General features: G+C 39.7%; 3 protein-coding genes across 3 annotated transcripts in view; 2 read left to right on the forward strand and 1 right to left on the reverse strand.

The window, feature by feature from the left end:
• ric1 (RIC1 homolog, RAB6A GEF complex partner 1) overlaps positions 1-3,788 on the forward strand; it is a gene marked incomplete at its 5' end in the record, with an annotated part of 40,847 nt that extends 37,059 nt beyond the window's left edge. The window contains 3 exon segments of the mRNA XM_014015997.1: positions 1,052-1,226; positions 1,316-1,504; positions 1,582-3,788. Coding sequence (XP_013871451.1) covers positions 1,052-1,226; positions 1,316-1,504; positions 1,582-1,897 — 680 coding nt within the window. The 3' untranslated portion in view covers positions 1,898-3,788.
• A 3,865-nt stretch (positions 3,789-7,653) lies between these two features.
• ermp1 (endoplasmic reticulum metallopeptidase 1) lies at positions 7,654-22,952 on the reverse strand. Its single transcript, XM_014015998.1, has 15 exons — positions 22,463-22,952; positions 19,631-19,935; positions 18,445-18,572; positions 18,230-18,335; positions 16,293-16,439; positions 16,116-16,208; positions 13,749-13,961; positions 13,414-13,634; positions 13,097-13,271; positions 11,338-11,528; positions 11,064-11,216; positions 9,706-9,908; positions 9,511-9,626; positions 9,257-9,420; positions 7,654-8,507 (listed from the first exon to the last, which is right to left on the reverse strand). Exons 1-15 carry the CDS (start codon positions 22,735-22,737, stop codon positions 8,331-8,333), a joined length of 2,667 nt encoding a protein of 888 aa, XP_013871452.1. The 5' UTR covers positions 22,738-22,952; the 3' UTR covers positions 7,654-8,330.
• A 999-nt stretch (positions 22,953-23,951) lies between these two features.
• Positions 23,952-26,799, forward strand: oaz1b (ornithine decarboxylase antizyme 1b). Its single transcript, XM_014015999.1, is given in 6 exon segments — positions 23,952-24,145; positions 25,306-25,357; positions 25,359-25,445; positions 25,728-25,900; positions 26,188-26,273; positions 26,388-26,799. Coding segments are annotated over 6 exon segments (657 nt in total). The 5' UTR covers positions 23,952-24,017; the 3' UTR covers positions 26,519-26,799.
• Positions 26,800-27,439: the final 640 nt, after the last annotated feature.

The following is a 27,439-nucleotide window of genomic DNA, read 5'->3' on the forward strand; positions in this document are numbered from 1 at the left end:
TTCTTCAATCATGTTTAGGACAAACTCCGCCCACATCAAGAACTCTGCCAATCACGTTTAGGACAAACTCCGCCCACATCAAGAACTCTGCCAATCACGTTTAGGACAAACTCCGCCCACATCAAGAACTCTGCCAATCACATTTAGGACAAACTCCGCCCACACATGAAGAAATTCCCCCTATGTGCTGCAGGGACCCATACTTCAACATGCCTGCTAAAATAAATAATAAAAAACAATCAGTATTTAATGAAAGCAATATAGTCTCATCAGACTGAGACTTCTTTTAGACACTGATTTATAACACTGAATTTTTATCTTTTTCTGTTATGTATGTGATTTTTTTTTTTACTTTAAATTCGCCAGCAAAACATTTCACCCACAACATAATTCTCATTTGGTAACGTCACACACCAGTACATTGTGCAGAGCTCATATTTAGTGTGGTGAAGCTGATTTTATGTTAAAATATCTTGCTAAATTAAGCAGGGGAGGCACACTAGCTATCATCAGGTCAGTCACACGTCTCATCCAGTTCAACTGGATGAAAAAAAAACTTGATTGTCTCTCAGTTAATATGTGGTGTTTTGTAAAATTCTCTGCTGAACAGACAAACCTCCTCACTCATCTTCATCCAGCCACTAAGCAGCTAAATGTTAAGAGAGTCACCTCTGCTGGAGAATTTGAAGTTAAAAGATTGATTTTTTTTTTTTTGACATACATAATTTCAAAGAACAAAAATGTAGTGTTATAAATTCAATGTCTAAATAAAGCCTGATACTGATGAGATTATATTGCCTCCATCCATCCATCCATCCATTTTCTTCCGCCTATCCGGGGTCGGGTCGTAGGGGCAGCAGCTTCAGAAGGGAGGCCCAGACCTCCCTCTCCCCAGCCACTTCTTCCAGCTCCTCCAGGGGAACTCCAAGGCGTTCCCAGGCCAGCCGAGAGACATAGTCCCTCCAGCGTGTCCTGGGTCTTCCTCGGGGCCTCCTCCCGGCTCCTCCTTGCCTCTATTGTATTTTTATTAACACCAATTTCTCTTCTCTAGTTGAGGAGTACAGCATCGGATCGGCCACAGACCTGACAGAAACCAGCTCGGTGGTGGACGGTGATTGGACGATGGTGGATGAGAACGTCACCCTGAGCCTGACTCAGGCTGAGCTGGAGCACATCTCCATGGAACTGGCCAACAAAGGCCCTCACAAGTCTCAGGTGCAGCTCAGGTGAGATGGGCTCTTTTTATTATTGGACTGTCTTTGGTGTAAAAGCACAGCTGATTATTGACGTCTGGTTTTTTTTTTTCCCCCTTCAGGTATCTCCTTCACGTGTTCATGGAGGCAGGCTGTTTGGAGTGGTGCGTGGTGATCGGTTTGATCCTGCGGGATGCCGGCGTCATCAAGCAGATGATCAGCTTCCTGGACAACCCCGAGGTTCCGGCAGAAACCGTGCAGAGCGTCCGGAGCGGCCTGCTGGCTGTGGACGCCTGGGCCTCGGCAGACTGGTGGGTCTAACGAACATCTTACCTGACGCTCATGCTTCAGCCTCTGTCTCAAGCTCTCCTCTCTCCTCGCTCTGCAGCTTGGGATACAAACCGTTCCTGAGCCTGATCCAGCCGCAGCTGCAGCAGTTGATGGAGTCCACGTCCGAGCAGGTGCAGCCCGAAGCGTTCCAACCCGCCGGACAGACCTCCAAGCTCAGCGCCTCCGAGGGGCCGGGAGGAGCCGCGGCCCCTCGGGTCGAAGACGGCAGGGGAGCGGCCGCCCCTCTGGGCATGGCCCTGCCCTCACTTGAACCTGCGGGCGGTTCTCCCCGTCCCCCTTCTGAAGACTCCCCTCCTGAACAAACCGAGGAGCAGACAGAGGAGGAGGGAGCCTACGACTGCACCTTGTCCTGAACACCGGGGGGCCTTTCCCGCACTTCAACCTGGGACCGATCTGACGAATCAGCAGCAGTGACTGACTGAAAATAGACTTTGTGTGTTTATATGTAGACGGTACCTGTCATCGTACGTCCTTCAGTCAGTATTATCCAACCTGCAGTAGAGCTCCGGTTCAGACGGTTAGGTTTCAGTCTCCTCACGTCGCACCAAAATGTACTGTTAGGGCAAAAAAAGGGTCAGTTTTTTTACTCTTTGAGATGTTTGCAAGCTGCAGAGCGGCATGTTTTTTTTTTTAATATTCATGTCCAGACAAAAGGTAAAGAGCGAGAGAGTCGGTTCAAAGAGTCTGTTTGATCGTGACGCTACGTCGAGTAGCGCCTCGTTAAACAAAGCTTCAGGCGCCGGTCGTTTACAGGAGGCGCCGGAGCGCGTCTGAGCCAGCAGCGGGAGGGCGTTTCATACTTTCATACCTCATGGTTTTAATATGTTTTGATACCTTTTTCAATAAAGTAACGGGGACAAATGAGCTTATTTTTCTACCAACTCTTGAATTTCCCTGTGAAGAGAAAAAGAAAAAAAAACCACACACACGTTGTGAACTCTGTGATTCTTGACAAGTCGTCTGACATTAATGTTGCGAGCGCAATTTCCTACGGCTGATCAGTACGGTTTCTTATTATCTCGTTTAAATGGCTCCAACAAGCAGAATGAGATCAGTGTTGACCCATTTAAGACCTAAAATGCTACAAAAACCAAACCATAAGACACTTTATCCAGCTTTTAAATACACAGTTCGACTGTGACTCCATGTGTTACCTAAGCCACTCTCACTGTTGGACCTTAATTCCCTTGTGAGCAGTGTTAAAATAAGAGTGAGGCATCCTTTTTAAATTAACTTCTAATTGATCCACTCCCTCAAATCTCAAACTGATTTTCTGAGTTCGTGTGATTTTCTTAATGCTTGTGCCACGTTGTATTCATAAAGTATTAACACGGAGTCTTTGATCACTCGGAGCTGATTTTATTGTATTAGTCCTCATTATTGTTGTTATTTATTGGCATCGTAGCTGATTTGGAGCGTGGAGATTTAGTTTTTATTTAAATGGCTGAGAGCCTGCTTCCACTCGGAGTCACCGGAGTACAATCACTACAGGTTCGCCAGACGTGTCAGTATTATTTTGTGCAATGCGTTGAAAATGTTACTCGAGCTTTGTGTTTTTATGTTCGCCACTTTTCTCGCCGGTTTCTCGTCGTTCTAGACCAAAACGTGTTGTATAGGTTTGTGTCGAATAAGCTCTTTATGAATGATTTGTTTCGTAGTTTTCTGTCGTTTTAAAGTACCCACCTTCTGTCCTTGTGTGATGTAAATTCTCCGTCTCCACTCTGAACAAAAAACAAAAACATGCAGACACACACACACACACACACGCACCACGCTGCTCGGCTGTGAGCTTTACCTGACTTGAAAAACGGCAACCAAAGACTTTTAACGTCCAGAGGCCTTTCTGTCAAAACCACTTTGTTTAACCGAACAAAAACCCCCCCCCCCCCTGAAACGTCGACGCTCCGGACCGATGCTGACAACACACCAGACAATTTCCTACAGAAACAAATATCTTGGATCGTTTATGGTTTTTCTTCTCTGCAGGATGAGGGGGTGTGGGGTCGGCTGGTCAGGTGTGTCTCATCACGGGCCCCGCCCCTTCCTCCTCTACTTCCTGTTGTGTACAGTTTAAAAGTATTGCCTGTTTACTCAGAGTAAAGCACCTCTGAAGCAGCAGACATCCTGAATGCAGTGTAAACAAACACTCTTGTACATTTGCTTTTTCTACTCATGTTCCATTTCTACTTTATTTTTTTTCCTTCCTGTACATAAAATAAAACAATAAATTATTTTTAAAATTAACTGCCTAGCTTGGTGCCTTTTTAAACTAAAAATCAAATACATGAAGCTGTAGCCACAAACCTTGAACATCATTTTAAATTACAATCTCATGCAGCTCTCATACGTTTACGTTTACTTCAGTATCTGTAAAACCAAAAGAAAGTAAAGAATACAGGCGTCCTCTGTGGTACGAGCGCAACCACATCTTGTGAGGGGCGGGCTGTCGATGCAAATGTATCAGAATTGCATGTAAATATTAGATATTTATTCAATTTTCTATTTTTTCGAAGAAAATTTGAGTTTCATCGAAGCAATTCAAAGTCCCAGATAGAAAAATAAAACGGTGATGATATCAAGTTTTCACTTTAAGCAAACTGCTGTTATGAAAGATGTGAATTGGTGAAAATACTTTAAAATAAGAAATTGTTTAGTTGTGAAAATGACTGGTTTTCCACATTTTTCCAGCCTCACTTAAAAAAAATTCTCAAGAAATAGCTAATTTAAAAAATACAATTAAGTTTATTAAAAAATGACAGCTATGATCAAGCTTTATTTGTGCATGAATGTTTCCATATCAGGTTTACAAATCACAGTAACTTATTATTGTAAATGTGATAAAAACAACATGCCATGGGTGTGTTTGCTTTCACAAGAAAAAAAGTCCTCGCCCTGAGCAAGATGGCTGCTCGCTCTGACCATGAAGTCACATGATATACCTCATTCTGTAAAACTGCCAGACTTCCAGCCATTGTTGTGTTTGCTACTGTTGATTAGCTGTGGCAATCATCTTAAAATAAACCCACTCCAAAGATTATTCAGTAAAAATTTCCTTTTGCAGGTTTAATTAGCAAAATATCTCATTGTGGACAATTTCTAACAAACAGGAAGAAACATTGTCACTTTTACTTCTGGCTGCAGAAGCTAAATATTAATTTGAAATAAAACACAAACAACATTGATAGAGTTAGAAGCATTTTAATTGCTAACTAAGTTCAAGCATTTTGCATGAAATAAAAATAATCTCATTCTTATCACTCCCATTTAAACAAATAGATCAAAATGATTTTTAAAAACTGGTAATCATTCATTTCATTTTCAGAAAAAGAAATGAGAAATTGTTTAGGTAACTTTAAAAAACAAAATATTAAAAGTAAAAAGGACATTTCAATACATAAAAAAGTCCTAACTCAACATGAACGCTTTTCCCAGTAATTTCCTTTAAATGTTAAATAAGGGGAAAAAAGGCTACAACCAGGTGAGTTTGTGCTGAACATCAGTCAGTTTTATATGAATACATTAGTTCTGCTGCAGAGTTGTTTGCTACAGTCACTAAATAGTATTTTTACAGTATTTTTTACATAAAGCTCTGCAGCAGCTTTAGCTCAACTGTGAGCACAGAGAACAGAGACGTTTAACATCGACTCAGACCCACATTTACAGCACCGCCTCCATCATTCCCACCATGTTTCATGTCAGAATTAAACAAACAAGCTTTTAAACTCAATGCAAAACTGATGAGCAAGTTCACAAATTCATATTTTTAAAAATTATTAACTTAAAGGTATTATTTTTTTCAAATCGACTGCAATTGAGCTGGAAAGGTATGCAGATGTGGTAAAAGGTTTTCGTACACTCGTGGGCGTTAATGTTACAACATGCAGCCAAATGACTGAGCTTCTGTATTTGGCCACGATGACAAGGGAGACAAGAGTTCCCCTATGATGTCACTTCCTGTTTCATTTTGGCTGAGCCAAGTTAAAAAGAAAATATGCCAGTTGAACGACAAAATGTGTAAAATTATGTGTATCATGTTTCTTAAATATAAGGATGTTTTCTTTTAATTTTTGTATTTGAAGGATTTGCATGTCAGACACTTTAACTACACATATACATACACTCCCTCCAATATCCACATATCCATCTGTAATGTATTGTGTGGGATAAAGAAAATCTGCAATAAATTGTAATTTGTGCACCCAATTTTATTTTTAAAGCTACTTAAAGTACTATTTAAATCAATCCTTAAAAAAATAAAACTATTATGACATTCGGACCCATGATGACGAAACCTTCTGACCACAGCTGTACATAAAGTAAATATCAACCTCTGCTTTTTAAAACCAGTCCAGCCTGCATCATCTTTTTAAATCATTCCCTCTGCAAATATCAAAAACAAAATTACAAATATGAGGCATTTTTGATGCTCTGATCACAAAGAAATGTTTGGAGTCATAACTCCAGATGTTCCCAACATCTGTTCCAGAGGCCTTTAATACTTAAAAACATAAAGGACATTTTATCTGTTTCCTATTTGGCAAGTAAACCTCCTGAAACAAGGTAATCTATGAAAGCATCAAACAGATTTTCACTTAAGATTCACAAGTTTTAATTACATATAACATCAACTTCAGCTTTTGGGTCTAAATCTCCCTCCCAAAAAAATATCTCTTTAAATGCACAGAAATGTAACCGATCAAACCATGAGATACATGTTCAAATTAATCTGGAACCAGAGGTAGGCAACAATAGAACATACTGATGAGATTATAAACCATGAAGCTAATCTGTAGAACACGAGCTGACCTCAGAGTCAGAGCTTTAAGAACCATCATCCTGGTGTTGAACTCAAATGTTTGATCATTGCGGAGGTAGTGGAGACAAAGTAAAACAAGAAATAACAATTGTTTTGTTTTGCTCACCCAAAAAAATAAAAAAAGGAAAATAATGGAACTCCCCATGAAATGACAGGAAGTGCAGCAACCTTACAAAATAAACAGTAAAGATTTCCACTAAAGGCTCGTTTTTTCCTGCAGCACTGGTGCATCGTTTTGCAATCTCAACAAGGGGTTTCTGTTTTTAGCTAACTGTTTATGCGATTTATGCAATCAACTTATTTTATTTATTATTTAGACAGTGGGAAACGAGCTAACCCGAATCAAACTTTTATTTTCAGATGAAAGATGAATCTTTTATGGCAGATAAAGCCCAGATATTGTGAGTCATGAAAGAAATTATTTGTCAAGTTGAACCGTTTTCCACAGTTGTTACCAACAGAGGCAGAGATTTACTCAGAGCGGAACTTTTCATTAATAAGTGAAAACACAAACTATTTTTTTCTTTCAACTTAACGTTTTGGATATCTTGCATTTTTCTGACTTCGTCATTCTATTTTTAGCCTAAGTTAAATACACTTTTTAAATAAAAACAAACCTTTTGAGAAGAAAAAAGAATCAATGTATTACAAAATGCAATCTGATGAATAAATGATTTAAAAATGTAAATCACATGAATGCCTACAAGTGGTTTTATGTTTTACTATTTGTAGCTAAAATAAAAACGTAAAAGGTTGATTTAAATAGCTAACATTAATGTTAAAATGAATATCTAAATCAAGCAAAAATGTAATCCTTCTGTGTTAGAAGTGTTAAAATGTATTTTTACATAATCAAACTTGGCACTTTACAACTTAGTACATTATTTTTTGCATTAATTAAACAAACCATAATCAAATAAACAAAACAATACATTTCATATAAGTTTTAGGATAACTAAAACAAACAGTGCAATGTTACAACCACAAAATAAACCAAAACTAACAATTTTAGTTTTTTTTTCCTAGTGTCTCACATTTTTAAGTAACTTTTTATTTTAATTACAAAACTTTATTCACTTTGTTAAAATAAAAACTAAATACATTTTGTAATGGTGACAATTTTTGATATTTGTTCACCTAAAAGATTCACTTTTCATCATAAAACAAAGTTTAATGAAACATTTTAAGCAAAAATAAAGCCACTGATGTTGCTGTAGTCAAGTTTTAAACAAAATGTCACAAACACTAGAGCTGGGATTCACAAAACAAAATGAGATGACAGAAATGTTTTTTTTTTACTGAAATCCAACAAATTTTTTCTTTTCTAAACTTTTAGAAAACAAGTTGTGAACATTTTACTTTTTGCCTGCTTTTTCTGTTCAACAAGCCCATTTTTCTGCATCTGAACGCCACAGCCTATGACAGCTTGAGCAGATTTTTCCTATTTAAAACACGTCTTGTGAGGAACAATCAGGTAACTCGTTCGCCGACGCAAAACCCCTTTCCTAACGGACGAAAACGTCCAACGCTTCGGTTCGAGTTAGAACACGGTCAGTATGTTTTCTACACCTCCAGCTGCAGGAGGTGACGGTGTTCTCGCTGCAGACGAAGCCAGAGGCACGTTAAGTCTGATGACTTCCTGAACACTTTGTTGATTTAAAAACAAAAAGCAGGTTAATCATTTCGAGAAGAGACGCCAGCAGAGGAAAGGAAGGAAAGTGAGTTAAACAGACGGTTGAAAGAAAAGGCACAGCTGAGTATAAAAAAACAACTTTAAACTCCTTTGTGACACTAAGTCAGTAGTGAGCGCGAGGCTTTTAGCGGCCCGAGCGGCGGTCCTGCTCGGGTCAGCTGACACAGTGATGGAGGTCTCTGAGGCCAGCTGGGACACGGCCAAAACGTTAGTGTTTGTTTCTGTCAGTTTTCTTCTCCACACTCCTCTGCTTCAGCCTCCACCAGGCGTGACGTCCTCAGTATCGATACATGTCGTAAGTACTGACCCAGGAAGAGGGGAAAGTCCACGTGGGGAACCGGCGGAGGATTTCCTCCAGCTGAGCAGTTCGGCTGTCTTGGCCAAAGAAGTAGTGTGTAGATATGGCGACTGAGATCATCCCCTCTGGGCCAGCTGGGTCCGGCTCTGCGGGGGGCTGACAGACGTGAGAATGAAATGATGAATACAGAGTTACAATAAAAAAAGGAGAACTTACAGCAGCTAAAAGGCTACATCATAAAATCTCTAAACGTCGAATTTAAAGGCCGTCATGTGACGCTGAATGCAAACAAAAGAGCAGTGTTCCAGTGGGAACTAATCTCCTGCAGGCATTACCAGCTGAGACCGAACACGACTGGTTCAAATCTAGAAAATTTCAAAAATGCAAAAGAAATTTGCCTGAGCACAAGGAGGAAAACCAGGCTTTCAAATGCCCAACAAGTCAGTTACATTTTACTGATGGACAAAAGCGTCTAAAAACAACTGAGCTTCTCAAAAAAAAAAACACTTTCACACCATCCTGCTGAGATTTTATGAGAAGAACAATCTAAATCTTTTGTGTTTGTGTTGCTATGAGGCAGCAGCTCAGTGTGAAGCTGCTACAACACAGTTTCTGTCAGAACAAAAAGAAATGTGACCCCAGAGGCTCACTATAAAGTGAAAAACAGAGGCTGTTCATATTGGTTGTTACAAATTTGTTTCTGGTGACTCAACTGAAAAAAAAAATCATGTTTTAATTTTTTTCCAAATGTTTACTGTTTAATCATAAATAGTTTTTATCCCGCTCTGCTGCTTGTTAAGTAGGAAGTTCTACAACTTTGCTCATGATAATACACACACAAAAAAAAAAAACAACACATCATAAAGATATTACAGAGAAGATAAGAACGTGTGTTTAGGCTTTACCTGGATTTCAAACCAGAAGGTCCACGTCGCAGCGTTGAGGCCGTGGGAATAGAAGATAAAATACTCTCCGTTCAGGTCGAGCTGAGGCCTCCCGTCACCAAAGGACCAAGTGGAGAGGCTGGCCCCTCGGTGAGGCATCAGATACAGAGACATGTGGCTGGGTCCTGCACAAGAACTTCCTACTTTAATACACATTTATTACACAAACCAAACAATCTCTTCAACAGTTTGGGTCTTAAAAAGGTCAAAATTACCTTTCACCCTGAATGTCATTTTGACAGTCCCCCATCTCGTCTCCTCTTTGGACAGAAGGCTGAACTCCACTGGAGAGCTGGGGGAAACCCCTGAGGCTGGAAGGTACCAGTTCTTCCTACAAATACAGAGAAAATACTTGGAAAGTCTATTTTAGAGCAGAAAAACAATGCATGCTGCACGTCTGCAACGCCGACCTGCTGAGGAACTTGACCGGCAGGAACCACGGGTAACCACAGAAGGGTCGGTCCTCCCTGCAGCGGGTCCGGATGCTGTCGTTGATCTCTGGGATGTGCGGCGTGATGTGCTGTACGCTTGTGAAGTCAAAGCTGTTTATCCAGAGACCCGAGTCCTGACTCTCCACCTGGCCCTGAAGGTTGTGGAAGGTCCGTGTTGTATGCTGCAGAGGATGGAGTTAGTATCTTTAAAGGGATCCATATTAATTGTAACATTATACTTTATTTAATAAACATTATTTTAACTGTAAAATAAAGACTGTAAAAATATGGTAGGCTGTTTAGTTTTTATCATTTTTAAACTAAAAGTTAAAAAACAATTACACAGACGGGGCCATTTTATTTACACGCAAAGCATTCTGGGTAAATCATGATGTGGATAGGTCATCGGTGCGAGGCTGCTAGCGAGCTATATCCACCCAGAAGGTTAATCTTGGACAATATCTAATGATCGACTCTTTTTAAATGAAACCAGAGAGCGTTGACAGAGAGGAGAAGGTAGAAATGACTCAGCCTGTAACTGAAAATATGGATGGAGGACAACAGAGCTGCTTCATGGAAGAAGAACCTCAGCTTAGCCAGTTAGCTTTAGTGTTAGCCCCGATGCTATCACCATATATATGTATTAGCTCGGTGCTACACATTCTCTCGTCACCGAGGTCCTCCATCCACATGACAGAGAGGGGAACACAAAAATGACTCAGCCTGTAACTGAAAATATGGATGGAGGACCTCAGTTTAGCTTGTTTGTCGCGCTAGCGCTAATACATATAAGGCAACATAGCGTCAGCGCTAAAACTAACAGGCTAAGCTGAGGTTCTTCTTCCATGAAGCAGCTCTGTTGTCCTCCATCCATATTTTCAGTTACAGGCTGAGTCATTTCTACCTTCTCCTCTCTGTCAACGCTCTCTGGTTTCATTTAAAAGAGTCGATCATCAGATATTGTCCAAGATTAACCTTCAGGGTGGATATAGCTCACTCACACCGAGGTCCTATCCACATCATCAGTTACCCAGAATGCTTTGTGTGTAAATAAAATGGCCATGTTCAAATATATTTATAAAAATTTACAAAACTAAACAGCCTACAGTATTTTTACAGTCTTTATTTTACAGTTAAATAAAGTCTAATGTTACAACTAATCATGGATCCATTTAAACTGCTGCAATCTGCTTATAAAGACATGTTCGCTTACATTTATTTAATTTTGTCCTTCATAATTTGTCACTAAGATGTATTTTTAAAAAATTAAGGAAAAAAGCAATCCTGTTGATTTCTGTGTACATTGGTACATCGGTGTATGTGTTGTGACTTTGAACCTGCAGGAACACTCTCTTCGGCCGGGGGCTGTGTGGATTCCCCGAATATGGAAAGAAGAGGCCGGCAGACACCAGCAGGAACATGACTAAGAAAACTGAACCCAGTCCAGTCAGGATCCACTTTGTGCTCTTTACCAAGTAGATGAAATGCAGCTGAGACAGAAACAACAAAAATGCAATAGAAGAAATGTGAGCAATAAAACATTTACTTTAATTTAAGAAAAAAAGTGAATAAAAAGCTAAGTTACAGTGTGAAATTTGAGAGAATATTTACAAAAAACGAGGAGAGGAAGATGGCAGCCAGAGTGACCAAAGAGGCCATCACCACATCAGGAGGGATTTCTGTTCCGCTGCGGCCCATGATGGGGGTGAAAATCTCAAACACCACCCAGATCAGGAACATGAGGTGGACGTATGGCAACGTGAGCCCCAAAAGGTACAACAAGCTGTACTTCAGCGATGCTCCTGAGATTTAAAACAACTTATTTTAAACAGGCACCAGACTGACCGTGTCAATGCTTACTGTAACTCAAAAATTATGAGCCTGACTAACATAAAACTCAGTGTTACATGTTACCGGTCCCAGTTGTGCAGGCACTGGTACTACGATGGCATATTAGGGCTACTTTGCAGAGGGGGGGGGGGAAAAAGAGGAGCAAATCTCAGAAAAAAACTCTGAATTTCTGAGATTAATTTCAGAAATTTTTGAGAAAAAAAAAACCCAGGAAATTCACTTATGCTGAAATGCTTGTGTTTTTTATGCATTCTATGTGTGGCCATGCACAGTTTGTTCCTAAAATGCCCAAAAAAGCGCTGAAATCACCATATACTGAAGCTTCACATATCAAATATATGTTTCACAAATCACACACTTGGTTTTAAATATTCTACAATCAGTGTAGAATAATCAAACCAGGTTTGAAGTCTCTGTGTGTTTTAGTTTTTAAACTAGAGCAAAAGTAAGATGGTTGTGAAAACAGCTGGAATCGCCCTTTAGCCATTCCTGAAAACTTCAGTTTTTTTCTTGTAAATTTCTGACTTTACCATGTCAGAAAATATTTAGTTTAAATGTTGCAAATTTCTGCCTTTAATTATGGAAATTTCTGAGTTTTTTCCTTGCAAATTTCTGACTTTTCAACAAAAGAGAATTTCCGGTTTTTTTCTTGAAAATTTCTGAAATTAATCTCATAAATTCAGAGATTTTTCTCGCTAATTTACGACATTTGGAGCTCAGAGAATTTCCTTGTTTTCTCTCAAAAATTTCTGAAATTAAACTCATAAATTCTGAGTTTTTTTCTCTGAGATTTGCTCCTCCCTTTTTTTTTTTCATCTGCAAAGTGGCCCTAATATGATGTCATACTGGTACAGCTGTCTTCTACAGTTTTTTTTTTTTTTTTTGTATGGTTGATCAGTTTTTCTTGTCTTTGTTTTGTGGACCTCAAATCTGTCATAAAGTTTGATCATTAAATGTCCTTGATGAAGAAACTATGCAGCGTTTGAACGCGATTACAGTAGAATCACGTGAACACTGATTCAGCATTTATTAATTTAGCCCATTTTATCAATTTGCGACTGCTTCACTAAATATATTTAGTTTTGCTCAGTTTAGCTTTTGGATACTTGTGCTAATTTTAGATTTTAGCCTCTATTTTTGCTGATTTTAGCTTTGAGCTACTGGTTTTAGGTTGTAACTCCTGACCTAAGGTTTTAGCCACAATTTGTCCAGTTTTCACATTTGAGTACCATTTTCCTAATCTGAGCTTTTAGATACATTTTTGTTAAATTTATCTTGAAACTATTGTAACTATTTTGCTGGTTTTAGCTTTTAACTGTTATGTAGCTAATCAGCATTTCACTACTGCTTTGCTAATCTTTTCTGACATTTGTTGAAGAAGCTTTCCAGAAAATGCTATTTTTTCCTAGTTTCCCCTAAAGTAGCGGCAAATTGAGTGTGAGATATTGAAAACTTGTGTAAACACTATAATATTGTTGTATTTAAAACCGGATCAGTTGTGGATGACTGGGATGTTCACCTCTGTGTTTGAACTCTTTGGTCAGCAGCAGTCTTGTGATGAGGGGGAAAGCCACCATGAGCATGGGCACATAGGCTGAACACAGACCCCGATAGGTCAGCCACACCAGGCTGTAGCACCACAGCAACAAGCTCACATCGAAATACAGATCACCCAGCTCCACCAGACGCACACCCTGTGTCCAAAAAAATAAAAAAATTAAAAACATTTTAATGCTGCTCCTGAGGATTCAAACTAGCTAACTTTCCTGAGCTCAAAGATTCTCTACTTTATTTTTTTACCCCAACAAATGTAGAGGTTATCAAAAGCTCACTTACCCCGTAGTACAGGTTCTTGGCCAGCGTGTGGATGAGGATAATCTTTCCGGTGGCTGCAGCCCCATACAGGCAGATTGCTGCGTAGAAGTGGGTGTACCAAAACATGGAGCGTCCCAACAGAGTGACGAGAAGAGCAACGATCAGCACGGACAGCAGGGTGACGAACCAGCACAGCACCACCACACCGGTGGCACAGGCCAGGTCCCGAAGGTAACGCCCTCCTTAAAACAGACACAGGCGAGTGATGAACACCGTTTGAGTCGAGGAGAGGGAAAACACGCAGCATCCACAGGAAGTCACGTGACTTACGTTCTCAACAGGAAACAGAAGCTTACCTCCAGTGCCAGGCCGCAGGGCCTTCTTAACCAGATACAGGAGCGTGGCTGCAGACACCACGCAGTTCAGGATGGTGCCCACACGGGCGGGATAGGCCACCACCACAACCCCCAGCAGGTCAAAAAACACCATGTTGCCGTGACGGTACTCGGAGAAATCCGCCAGCGTTTCTGACATCAGCAGGTGCTTCAGCACAGCCAGGATGTTGTCACCTGCAGACAGGAAGTGGGCATGGGCTCAGGCGGCGTTAAAAGGACATCGACTCGCAGTCGAAACAAGGAGCAAAAAGAGTCACAATAAAAATGGAACAATGAAAGGCGGTTGGAGAACTTGTGAGTTTTGTTTTCCACTACTTGTAAGTCAGCCCCCACACTCAGAGGAAGTTAATGGTTTTTAAGACTAAACGTGAAAGTGACAACCCTTTCATCACAGGACAAAAACACAAACAAAACCTAATCCTTTAATAACACTTATTCTCCACGAGACACAGCTACACTTTCATACACACTAGATTTATTCCAGGACAGGACTGAACGTAACAGAGGACTATAACCTGAAAAAATAAAATGTTTGGACATTTATAATATATCCCACTAGTCTTCCATTCATACTGAGTGCAGACGTCATCTTTGAGTTCTTTAAATTTTCCTTCTAAAAAGCCCCCCTGTAATCTTTTAAAAAGTGGTTTTGATCCATGTTTTTCCAAACTTTCACTGCTTCCCATCCAGTACCTGCTCATTTACCAGAGAAATTTTTTTTGTTTCTTTTTTTCCCACTGAACTCTGAACTAGAAATCATTCAGGCATAAAAAAAAGCCTCGTAAACCCAACCCAGCATGTCAACGCAAGACAGAAACTTAGCAAAAAATCTATTCTTATTGGGTTCTTAAAGGGATTTTTTTTTGCCAAAGACAAAATTTGCTATAATTTCTTTGATGAATTGATGAAAAATATAAAAGATAACACAGTTTTGCAAAACTAAATGAGTATTTTAGCACCAACAAGTTATTTCCCAAAAAACCTATGAGTTGAAAACTGATGATCAGCTGAATGGTGCATTCCTTTGATCCTGTCTTTTAGGTACTGTCCACCTGCTGGAAATACATTTTGGAAGCCACATACTTCCTCTTTTGTACTGCACTTTTTTTAATCCAAACTAGGTAAATAATAATCTGACAGATTAGACTTTTTATGTTCAGTCCAGTTTCTTAAAAAAACTTCAGAGAGCCTTTATAATTATATCTAAACCCACTTTAAGAAATTATAAATTAGTTTGGCTCTGCTGATGCAAAACATAGAAAATAGAAGTCATTTAAAACATATACACACGAGGGAAGAGTAAAAAGTAGTTTATACAAGAGCACGCTCATGTCTGCGAACGAGACGACAGCAACGGTTCGAGCGAACACATGTGATTCAAAATTCATGTGAAGCTAGGTTCAGTTGTGACCTCTCTCCACGGTTACACAACAGCTGTAGACCATTTGAGTCATCAAACTGGCTACAGTCACAAGGTTCAGATGAGAACTCCTGTTACATCAGTAGAAAGCAGCTGAGTGCGAGTTACTGCAGCTTTTTGTGCCGACTCGGTGTCGTTAGCGGCTCCAGTCGACACACAAAGCTCACTTGTTCTTCCGCCTCGTAGGACAAGAAGTGTAAACAACTGAAAGTGTCACGCTTTACTTAGAGCTGGTTTAGCCGCAGATCCTCGTTCTCTTTATAAGAAACTATGGGATTTGTTTAGAAAAGCTCATTTTACTCACAGCTGCACAATAGTGAGGAGTGTTTTTCTTGTGTTCAGAGAAATTGGTCCAAAGTGACTTCAACTAAATTAAACTCTTTTCTAGGCGGGAAGTAAAAAAAAATCTGTTTTTTTTAACCACAAGCTCATGGTGCATCCTCATCTCATGAACTGTGTCCCAATCTCCACCTTGCAAAATTTTCTGCCTCCTTCTTGGACTAAAAATACATTCTTCCTCCCTCTGAAATCTCACGTTGCCTCTCTAATAATTCATGCCTTTCACAGCGAGTCGCTGCAGAAGAAGAGGGAGGGAGATGTCCAGAAGCTGCTGAGGGAGATAGGAAAGATGCCAACTGTCTTGGGCTTTTAGTGCTGACTGATTGGATTTTCTGCTAAGTAAAGCCGAATAATTCATTTCAGTTTACTCAGTTAATTCAGCAGCACCGATGCACAAAGTAGATGAGACGAGTCTGTTGCCAGTCTGAGTTTTTGTATCTCAGAGAATGGGATGAAAGCGATGACAACTGCAGTGACACTTTGACAGTCAGTAACAGCTTAATCCATTTGTTACAGAAAGAAGAAAAAGATGTGTTCACGTCTGAATGCAGGTGAGATCAGTTTTGTACCGGCTCTCTGAATGGAGTCCGTCAAGATCCTGTTGGCTGTGTCATACTTGGTGTGGTAGATGAAACCATTCTCAATGAAAGCAAGATCAATGCCTGTTTAAAAAAAAACAAGACAGAATACAATAATTAAAACACGGCAGGTTTTTTATTATTATTTTTACATCTTTTAGTTCTTACCTGGGATGTTACCAAAGTCTCTGTAAATGCGGAAGTCTGTGTCGGAGGGAATGACGCCGCTCTGAAAGACCTCCTGACCCACCACTGAGGCGAACGGGTGTTTGGCTGCCTGAACGTAGGCCTGGACCAGCCAGGGATTCTCTGGACCTTAAGGATTGAAAATAAGGAAAAGGGTGAAGATGTTCTTTCAGTACCGTCCAGAAATCTACGATTCTTTATTTTGCAACACAAACAAAATCATCAGATCTGACATCAGAGCTCCTCTATATCATTAGCAGCTGTACAGATCGAGTTCTTCACCTGACCTCAGGGTTTCAGGGTTCATCAGCCCACCCCCCATTCCTAACTAAGACCAGCTGATCAACTGCGGCTTACCAGACCTAAAACTAGGCTGAAGCTCAGAGGCGACAGAGCATTTGCTGTTGCCGCTCCAAAGTTAGGGAACAATTTAGATAATAACAAAACATATCACGACCTGTTTTATTATATTTAATAATTAAACAGGTCATGATATGTTTTATTATCTGATGAGAACTTCTTTAAAAACATAACTGAAAGAATGAATTGCTTCAAATTTAAGACATTTGCAAATTTGATTCAGACAAATAATCATTGATGTTTCATCAACTTTAACCATAAAGATTAGTTTAGTTAAATAAGATTTTTGCACAGAAAATCCATACATAGCTGAAATCATACTGAGGGAGAAAAGAGATCTGTCCTCTCTTCTCCTGTAACTTTAACAATAAGTCAAATAAGAAGATTATTCTGTTTATTGTCTGATTAAGAAAAAGAGCATCTTTGACAAGTTAAGGCGATATGAGGTGGCCTAAATTCAGTTCTAAGTGGAACAGAGTTTTTGTCTCTTTAAAGGCCCATCAGAGGTCTGAGGTCCAAGACAGTTTCCTTGATTATTTCACTCGAGGTGACCCCTACAACTATAATAGAGAGATGAGGAAGAGTCATAGTTCAAATAATATTGTTTCAATAAACAAAAAACAGAGTTTTCTTTCTCAAAGAGTTCCCCTTTGATGTCACTTCCTGTTTCACTTTGAACAAAGTTCAAAAGAAAATACGTCAATTATGTGACATAATGGGTAAAATCATGTGTATTATGCCACGTTTCCTAAATATTAAGATGTTTTCTTTTACTTTTTGTATTCCATGGATATGCATGTCACAGGCACTTTAAATTTCTTAAATTAGTTTTTAAATAAATCAAACTATTCCAAATGCATCTGCTGTTTATCAAAGCTACATTGTTTTAATATATTTCTGATTGTCATGGACTAATTATTTATATCTGTGTCACCTTGACACTGTCCACTGCTCATACCTTATGACAACTTATGTCGGCTCTTAATCTGTTTGTTCCAGACGTCAGGATTCCAGCATTGGGCTGACCTCTCTCGTTTCGATATGTTAACTCTTTGAGCTGAGAGCCTGTCATTGGCTGATAGTAACATGAGGCGGATTGTGATTGGTTGTACATTGTCACACGGTGTTAACATGAGGTTATATCATTGGTCTGCCATCTGATGACGGTGGCCACATTCGACAGACTTCCATGATTGTTTTCTGTTCATTGTTTGCCCAGAATTAAATAATTATCGACCATACACGCAGACTTCTTTTTTCTGTGCATTTATTTCAACGTGCTTCTGCATTTTTTAATAAACGTGTCCACGACACTGATCAAGTATTTTTTTATTTTAAAATATAATTTTCTGACTTGTAACTCATGTTAATTTGTACAAAAACAAGTTTAAAGTTTTTTTTTTCATTTAAATAATCTTTTGAAACCAAAATTGTGATCAAAAAGGGAAATTTTACAGTTGCAACCCAGCTTCTGCAAGTTTAGAAAACAAGAACAAGGCTGCACGCACACCCCGAACTAAAAATAAAAGCAGTTTTTAAAGCTGTGAATTGGACAATACCTGTCTGGAAAACAACTTCCTTGCCTCCAACGCCTGCAGCCTCCAAGTTAATAAAAGCGCGCACCTGCTCAGCCCAAGGATGCTGCGTAATGAATCCATGACTCGCCTGAAATTACAGGAGAACGAGAAAATTAGATAAAAAAGACAGCTTTAAATAAATGACATTTGGGTCCATTTTACATCCTAACATGTGCCACACGTGTCCATCGCTTCACCTGCAGGACATTCTCCTCTGCTCCGTTAAAGAGGAAGATCACGCCGTGGTGAAGAGGAGTGGACAGGTTGGCCAGAGAATGGAGGACTTCCAGCATCACTGCGCAGCTCACCGCATCATCACTGGCACCTGAAACATCGAGACAAAAGGTGTGTGCCTGCTTGTTTATGAACCAGACAAACAGAAACCGAGGCATGAACGCTTCTATCGCTCAAACTAAGGAAGTGGTGTGAGAATAAAAAACAAAGATGGTTGATCTGATAACTCTGGCGTCACAAACACGACGAGAAGCAAGCTCAACTAGACTACAAGCTTCCCCTTAACGTGTGCAGGTGAGATCCCCAAACGAGCACGTGACCCAACGAGATTAGCTGAACTTGTATGAAGCACAATTTAATGAGAATAAATGCAAAGAGGAAAAATCATGTGCTTTAGCTTTGTGGAGTAAAGGTGTTTAGGGAGTGGAAGTGGAGCCAGGATTTATTTCCTGCTTCTGCCCCTGCTAGTTGTGTCTGCAAAATATTCATCCTCGCTCCAAAGCAGCTCCGTCCGATTTTGGAAACTGTCTCTTCATACATGCTGTGCAGACAAAAATATGCTTGAAAGCAGGTACACGCTTGTTTTAATCTCATTTTCTTTTTAACAAATGAACGTTTTGAATTTTAGAACATTATAAACCCATGTGTATATTTCTCCTGGTCCACACCTCCTGTATTTTATTTTATTTTTATTATTTTATTTTATTTTTTAAGTGAAGCTTGCAGTTAATTTGCAAGAATGTAAGTGTGTGTTTGTGTTTGTGTGTGAGACCTGGGTAAGCCATTGTCTCCTCCGCAGGCTGTGGAAGGATGTGGAATGAAAATTGAAAGCTTCCTGTGTCGTTATACCTCGATTTCTTTGCAGGCTTAGAGGGCAGAAAAAAATGTTTTCCGGATTGGGAAGTGTGCAAATTTCACAATGAGGATCCTGTTCAACACTGAAACCACCAGAGTGCTTTCAAACTTAGGCTTTATAGCATGCAATAAAAATCTGATGGGCTCTTTTGAGCTCTCAGTGAACTGGCAGAATTGATTTTTGTAGTTTTGGCATATTCTAAACATTAATAGAACAAGTTGGCGAGCAACAACTTTTTTTTTGCATAAAGAAGTTCAAAAGATGGTTCAAAAGACAAGCTAATGTTTGTCTACCTGGACTGTTAGCCACAGTGTCAAAGTGGCAGTTGGCGAGCATGAGATGCTCACTGCCTCCTTTGGGCTCCAGCTTGACGACGACATTGGTGACGTGGTCGTAGAAGCTTGTGAAACCGCTGAGAAAGTCGATGGAGAACGAGCCGGTGGGTCGCTGCACGTCGACGGTGAGCTGGTGAGGGCCCGCCGCCGCCTTCGCTCGGATGTCCTCTATCTGCCCCAATAGGTAGCCCACCGTCAGGACCTCGTTCTCCTGGCTGCCCACCGGCCGAGGGCCCACGCTGGTGATCTGCTCCAGGTGCCGCCTAGATTGGGAGGTGCAGCAGCCAAAGAGACAGAAAACCAGGTTCAAACGCATTCGAGCACAAAGAAAATAAATATTTTTACATAACCACAGGCACGTGTGATCACAGGAGTGACTTTGAGGCTTTAGAGGTTAAACTAAAGTATTTTCCTGGAAACAGATCGGCTGGCTAAAAGAGCTGCAGACACGCCGTTGAAATGTTTGTGACAGAAACAACGTGATTGGAATCTCTTTCTTGAACTTTCCTACCTTTCAGCCATTTAGTCCAATCTCTGTCTGCATAAACATGGTTTTAGGCAGCGAAAAAAATCTAGATATTATCATTAACTTAAACACATAAAGCAGAGCTGAAACTACCCTATTCATCAGCTGGGCCAAAACATTAGAACAGGCGTGCCCAAACATTTTGCCTGAGAGGGCCACAATAAAAAAATCGCTTCGAGGGCTGCGGGCCAAATGTAATAATATAATACATAAAATGCAAATACTTCTTTAAGTAAAGTTGCTTACGCTTTTTATGATTAAGCTAGCAGCCAGTGTGGTGGCCCACATTTTTATTTTTGTTATTTTTTTGTTAGCCAACGGACGTGCAGACAATTTGACGCACATTCCAGCAGCAAAGACTCACAAGACTTTTCACAAGTTAAAATTTGAGTATTTGTGGTCCTACAAAGTGTGTAAATCTAGATATGTGCTTAAATCTAATCTAAATGTCTCTTGTAGTTATTTGTATTCTAGTAACTACAAGCAGTGTTTCTACATAAAAGAGAAGAATACAACCTGGTAGCCAGGACAACTACTGGTGGGCCAAATCAAATGGCTTGGCGGGCCAATTTTGTCCCATGAGCCCCACGTTGGGAACCTCTGCATTGGAAATTATGAGTCATCACCTCTCAAGTGTTAAAATTTGTGGGTTTTGTTTGTTTTCTGTGGCGGTACATTTGTGATTCAAACTGTGAGGCAACAATGAAACAAGAAAACCCAACTGAAACATGGCACCAGAAGAAACATCTAGTAAATTGTACAAAATACTCCTCAATCTGCAGAGAAAACTGTTAAATAATCGGTGAAGAGATTTGAAAAATATATATAAATATAAAAACACACTTTGCAGTGCAGGAAAGAATTTTTTTAATGGCTAAGGGACACTGATGTTCCCACAACAAAACCAAAAAGACATCCCACAAAAATAAATGTCTTCAGAAAATGCTAAATTGACGTATAAAACATGAGACTAAACCTTAAAGTGAGCTTTAACTACGCGCTGAACAAACTCAGCTGAGGCAAACTAGGAAGTTAAATTGAAATGTCACATTTCTGAAAAGGATCTGAAATATCAAACGCCGCCAGAAGTTTCTAATCTAAACAGAAAGAATTACACTTTTAATAAGTCATCTAAACTATTACATCTGCTGAGGTTTTCATCTAACAGCAGCAGGTTGCAGTTGTCCTTTTTCTCCATTTGTCCTGCAGTTTTTGAGGTACACATTTATGTCTGTAACATAAATAAAAAGATGGTTTTAAATAAAAAATAACTTTAAGATTGTGAATAAAGAGGCTCTGAGCTTTAATCAGTTCGCATGCAGCACTCAGTTATGGAGCAACCGGCTAAATGATCCCAAATCCTGCTGCCCAGCCAATTTTCAAAAGCTCAGCCCCAGGTCTGCTGACCTCAGACTGAGTGTTATAATCCCTGCACCCCCCCCTCCTCCCCCTCACCGTGGCCTAAAAATCTGAAAACTGCCACCATTATTCTAAAAGAGCATTTTTAAGATCAAAAAATTAGGTTTAGTTTCCTTAAACTATTTTCTTAAAATGAGGCTCATTAATATTTAGCTTCCTGTGTTGTTTAATCAAGTATGTCCCTACATTTACTACTTTATTGTTATGAAACAGATGTAACTATGCAATGTGCATATAAATTAATTAATTACACTTCTAGAAAAATCTTTAAATTTTTATTGCATGTCAGCATTTACTGTTTAAGGTTTCAGTGCAATCTTTAGGACACAAGTTTTACTTTTTGTATGGTTTTGTATAGTTAGTTTATATTTGCACAAGAAAAGCATAAAATCATGACAGATTTAAATAAAAACTAAATGTGCAGGTCTAATACTCAAAACTGTAAAATGAGTAATAGACAAAGCTAACACATACTTCATTTTTAATGTGTTAACTTAAATGAATTAAATAATTAAGCAGTTTTACTAAAGTTTTAGTGGACAAAAGACTTATTTTTGGTTTCTGACAGGACAGAAACTGTTTGTGTTTAGGGTTGTTTATTGTGGCATTTAAGCAGAGAATCAGGACTGGAGAGAAAGGATCATTTACAGATCAATTTGCACCTCTCCTCACCTCTGTAAACACCTGTCCTCTCCTCTGCAGGTGACTTTGGAGGTACAGGACAGGTGGAGGTGGGCCGGAAGTAAAACAGCTGCCGAAGCGGGTCCGGTCGCCTCCGAACAACAGAAAACAGCCCTGTCGCTTTCAGAGCCTTGGAGAGGGGTCAAAACTAGCAGCGAACTCACCTGGCTCTTTCCGCGTTAAACTCCCCGCTGGGTTTGCCGATGACAAGCTGCTGCAGCGACAGATGAACGAGTCCCCACAGCAGCAACAGAAACACGGAGACCAGGCAAGCCGTCAGCCCTTCCCGCAGCAAGCACAAGCTCACTTCGGGCTTCCTCTTCGGGTCACCGCTGTACCCGTTATCCCCGCAGCGGTTCTGGGGACCCTGGTTGTCCCGGGCTCCAAAGCGAGGCGGCCCGGAGGGCTTTATTCTCCGGACGGCCGTGTCGCTTTCCATCGTTGAGCCTCCACTGCATTAGTTGGTTCGTTAGTTGACGGCTACTGCTTTCGTTTTTTTTTCTTTAGGAAGATCGACGGGTCGCGGCGAGGGACAAACTTAGTGGGGAGGAGGGAGGGCAGCGAAAGGAAAGGAAACGAGGAAAGAAAGAAAATCGGTGAAGTCAATGAAAAGTGTAAATTAAATAGTGAAAGGTATGGAAATAAAACGTTTAAACATAATTTTAGGTTACTGGGCGTAATTCTGTTGTTGATTATTCATATTGTTACATAATCTCTTGATCACAAATCATAATCGGTTTAGTTAAATCCACCAGTGTGTTTTCATCGCACACAACACAGGCCCTAATGCGATCAAAATAATTGGCATCTTGCAAAAATCAACCATACAATAAAAAAAAATCTCTAATTATCTCAATTTCATTCATTATAAAAATTTTAGATTACATCACAACAAACCATGCTTCAATACGGGATACTAAAATCTAAGCTATCAATGAGAGAACAGTGCATTTGTCTGCACTAACAATGAAGCATGGTGGTGAGAGCATCATGCTGTGGGGCTTGACGTACATATGCTTATTATACTTCACTTGTGGCCAGAATTTAAGAAATATATAGATAGTAGACCAAACAAATTCTGAACAGTCACTTTTTACACAATTGGGACTCACTGTCATATTATCAAAATTGTGTTAAACTGCTCCACATACAAATGTTGCAATTTTCACTAACATTAAAATTAAAATCTTGCATGTAGTATTCAGATTCAACATGTGTAGCATGCTAAAGAAAAACACTTGAGTGGTTGTGTCGGGATTCCCCTAAGGAAAAAACAACACATTTATTAGAAAAAAAACAGGGACGGTACACAATGGCAACATCAGATAAAGAATCGTATGCCTTCGATGCTATTTTTTCTTATTGCAAATCAAACCGTAATATCTATTTCATAAATAGTTTTATTTGTGTCGTTTACTAGCATCTATGGTCGACGCTGGACCATGAACTTAGCACAGTTAGCATTAGCTGTGTTTCTACGATGAGGCAACTACAACATACTTTTTCAAAATAAAAGTTTCTGCTTCCGTTTCAAATAAGATTCACTGTGAACGAATAAATACATTTTGATTTTATTTTGAAGTGTAAAGGAAGTGGTGTTGCGTTATTATTTGTCACTTGACCTTCGCTTTCTTTAGGCAGCTCTGGGCTCGCTGAAGCTCATTGCCAGCCTAGCATAGCTGAGAGCAGTCAGCCAGTCGTGTCTCTTTTCGAGGCCGGATGGTAAAATCCAACCTCCAGCGGATCCTAAACAGTCATTGCTTTGCTCGCGAGAAAGAAGGAAAACAGCAACCCTTTACTACAATGGCGGATTTAAGTAGTACTGGTATCTGTGAAATGATTGGGAAGTAAGTAAACGACGAAAGATAGCTCATGAGCTAACTGTGTGGGGGAGGGGTGGCTAAGACGGTACAGCTAGTCAGCACAAAAAAGCGGAAATGACACAAAAATTATGTTTAGTTACACAATAAATGTAAACTTCATTTTATCTTTAAAGAATTGATTAAAAATGTGCATTTCGGGTTGAGGATTGTAATTTTTTTGTGTCTCGACTGTCAACCTTAGCACTGTTAGCTAACGATAGCGACAGACGTCGAACTTGAGTTGCGTCATGGTCTGCGCTAGCAGGTTTAACAATTGCCGACAACAATAAAAAAAATTAATAATTTCATAATTTTACAGTCAGGCAGTATTTTTCTTACTGTAATGACACATGAGTTTTAGATGAAAGTTCCGAGTAGGATTAAATCTCTGACGTTGTATTTAAAGTCCCTTGTTTACAGACAACATATACTAATTTAAAAGCAGCGTAGGACGAGTGACTTCTCGTTTATTCCTTTTTCCGTCCTCGCTGAACAAACAGTGGAATTCTCATTCTGCTCAGGTAATTTAGAGAGGCCGGGAAGTAGAATATACCAGGCCTCACATAAAAGTCAGCAAGGTGATCCAGTTGTATGACCAATTATTACGCAATTTACTTTACAGCAGCAAGACCAGTTTACGGCAGGACGATAACAGCACGCAGTGATGGTTACTTCACACATGTCACTGATATCACAGTAGTGATCAAATAAAGGATCCTACATGACAAGATAAGCTTTAGTTTAAAAAAGTGTGTATATTAAGGCTGCACCAATTAATCGATTAATCGACAACCAATCGATTATTAAAATAATTGATGACTAATTTAATAATCGATTAATCGTTTTCCTTTTTTTGTTCTTTACTTTGTTTTTCTCACCAAACTGCTTTGACACCTTCCACTGCCGCGTCTGCCTTTCTGTCCTTGACACACATGCACAGTCGTGGTAACTGGGGTAGGCCGTGGACGTCAAGACATAAAATTGTGCCGCCAATGAGACTGTAAAGATTAGCAATTCACAAAATTTGAATCTCCTATAGCTCTTTAAACTGATGACGTTTTATTTTACAGTATGGAAACAGTTTTTGACTGTGTTGGCAGCTTCGTGGTGGATTTAAAATGGGTTTTTCTTTCATCTGCTTTCAGCCTGTCCCTGCACTGTAGTAGTACCCGCGGCCCGGGGCCTCTGTGGTGCTCCTGATGCCCCTCTCCCACCCCTGAAGATCCCAGGTGGGCGAGGGAATGGCACACGGGATCACGCTCCTTCAGCTCGGCCGATCTACACAGTAAGTTCATAAGATGAAGTTCTTGGATTCGCAGTTAAAGGAGCATAAGCTGGCATTTGTGAAGAAATAGGTGGCTCTGACTTAGTCATCTTTGCTTTTGATAATTCCTTCCAAAGGCTAAAAGCAGGTTTACACTCGTGCTTTTTTGTTTTTGTTGGTCTCCTTTTCCATTCAGTTTTTGTCTATATTTCTCTTCTTATTGAACCTAAAATAAAAACATAATCTCTTTAAACTACCTGCAGTTGTTTTTAAATGTTATTTTGTTTTTTACGTTTCTTTCAGGACCGAAAGTTGACAGTGACAGAGGAGCCTGCCGGGAATGGACGTCCTGGGATGCTCCACTTCCAAAGTCGTCCCACAGTTGCAAAGACCATACAGTGGGACGCTGTCCTCAGCAGCAGCGCACTCTTTGTGGAGATACCTCAAGACCCTCTTCCTGAAGGGAGCAAGGAGAGGTGAGGCCACAATGCAGAAAACTTGTTAAAAAAACAAAAGTCGTTTCTTCAGATAGTGTCAGAAGATAGACTAAATAAAGAAATCTTACTGAGAAAAGTGGAAAAGGCCAGAAGATCCTTCACTTATCTAAAAGGTCACTTGGATGTTTTAAATCAGTTTTTGCTCATTGAAACACCTAAAAATCTAAAGCTTTGATAGTAAGCCAAATATCAAGCCAAACCCTTGTAATTTGTAACACATCCTTGTTTTCCACTGTCTGAACAAAGTTTCCTTGTTCTCCCTTCAGTTTTGCGGCTCTCCTGGAGTTTGCTGAAGAACATCTGAAAGTTGTTAGCGTGTTTGTCTGCTTTTACAAGAACAGAGATGATCGTGGTATGTCCTGTCTTGTATTCCTTACCCGTCTTTTGTTGAGAAAATGAATCAAAATTTGGTGTAGCTGTAGAATTTCACGCCATTTCTGCTTTTTAATTTTTTCCCCCTCTGCAGCTAAATTGGTGCGTACCTTCAGTTTCCTGGGCTTTGAGATAGTGAAACCAGGCCATGCCCTCGTCCCACCTCGACCTGATGTTTTCTTCATGGCCTACAACTTTGACAGGGACTCCTCGGACGATGAGTAGCCCTCCTGACAACTTCTCCACCGGTTGATTTTTATAGTTTTCTGCCTCCCATCACGTTTTCTTTAGCTTTCCTACAGTTCCAGCCTCATTCACAGCTGCTGTCATAGTTTTCTGTATAAAAGGTCTCACCCCCACATGCTTTCTGTTCAAGGGAATATAAGTATCTCTTGTTTGTAGCATTTATATTTGCGTGTTAAAACAGTTTTCACTGATTTATTGATGTTGTCACCTTTAAATGGAGGGTTTTTCCTGGAGTTACCATAGGTAGTAAGGCTTGATTACACACACATTTCCCAGTAAAGTCAGTTTTGTTTCTTTCATGACAGGTTTAAGGTTGGGGATTTTATTTTTATTTCTTGAATGTACAAATAAAAATGTCATCAGGTTTACACTCGGGTACTCCAGCTTTTTTTTTTTATATATAGAATTGGCTGAGTTGTAATATTTAAATTTCTATTGTTTATTTCTGGACTGAGTTACACATCAGAGGGACCAGTTTTTGTCACCCCTTGCGTTAGTAATACTTCAAGAGCAACTGCTTTAATAACTGGTACTTTCTAGCTTCAAGCATTTTATATTAGAAATGGAGTGAAAAGATGAATGCTTAAGCATGTTTGATGTTGATGGTTAAAGATCTTTGTGTGTAATGGTACTGAGAACGGAAAAAGAAAAATCCAAAGCTCATTTTGCTTTTTTTTCCCTGTCATGTGTACCTGAAGATATTGTAGAAATTTGTTTTGAAGGTTGAAAATAAAAATCTGTGGCATTGTGACTGAATCGTTTTCATTGGATTAGCATTCCTTTTAGCCTTTATTTCCATGGTAGTACTGAATATGTTGTTCACCTGCATAGTGGTACCTGTTGTGCTTCTGTGATAATAAAAAGAAAAATAACTTTGCCTTGTATTCTTTGTTTAACAGT

Source organism: Austrofundulus limnaeus, unplaced genomic scaffold, assembly GCF_001266775.1.
Source record: "Austrofundulus limnaeus strain Quisiro unplaced genomic scaffold, Austrofundulus_limnaeus-1.0 Scaffold137, whole genome shotgun sequence".
Classification (NCBI taxonomy): domain Eukaryota; kingdom Metazoa; phylum Chordata; class Actinopteri; order Cyprinodontiformes; family Rivulidae; genus Austrofundulus; species Austrofundulus limnaeus.

What these genes read in the sequence shown, in the direction of transcription:
- ermp1 (XM_014015998.1), bottom strand. Translation starts at nt 22,737, where the DNA reads ATGGAAAGCGACACGGCCGTCCGGAGAATAAAGCCCTCCGGGCCGCCT. An exon ending in TTTAACGCGGAAAGAGCCAG is followed by an intron (nt 19,936 to 22,462) that starts GTGAGTTCGCTG and finishes CTCCCAATCTAG; the next exon opens with GCGGCACCTGGAGCAGATCA. An exon ending in CAAAGAGTTCAAACACAGAG is followed by an intron (nt 11,529 to 13,096) that starts GTGAACATCCCA and finishes TTTAAATCTCAG; the next exon opens with GAGCATCGCTGAAGTACAGC.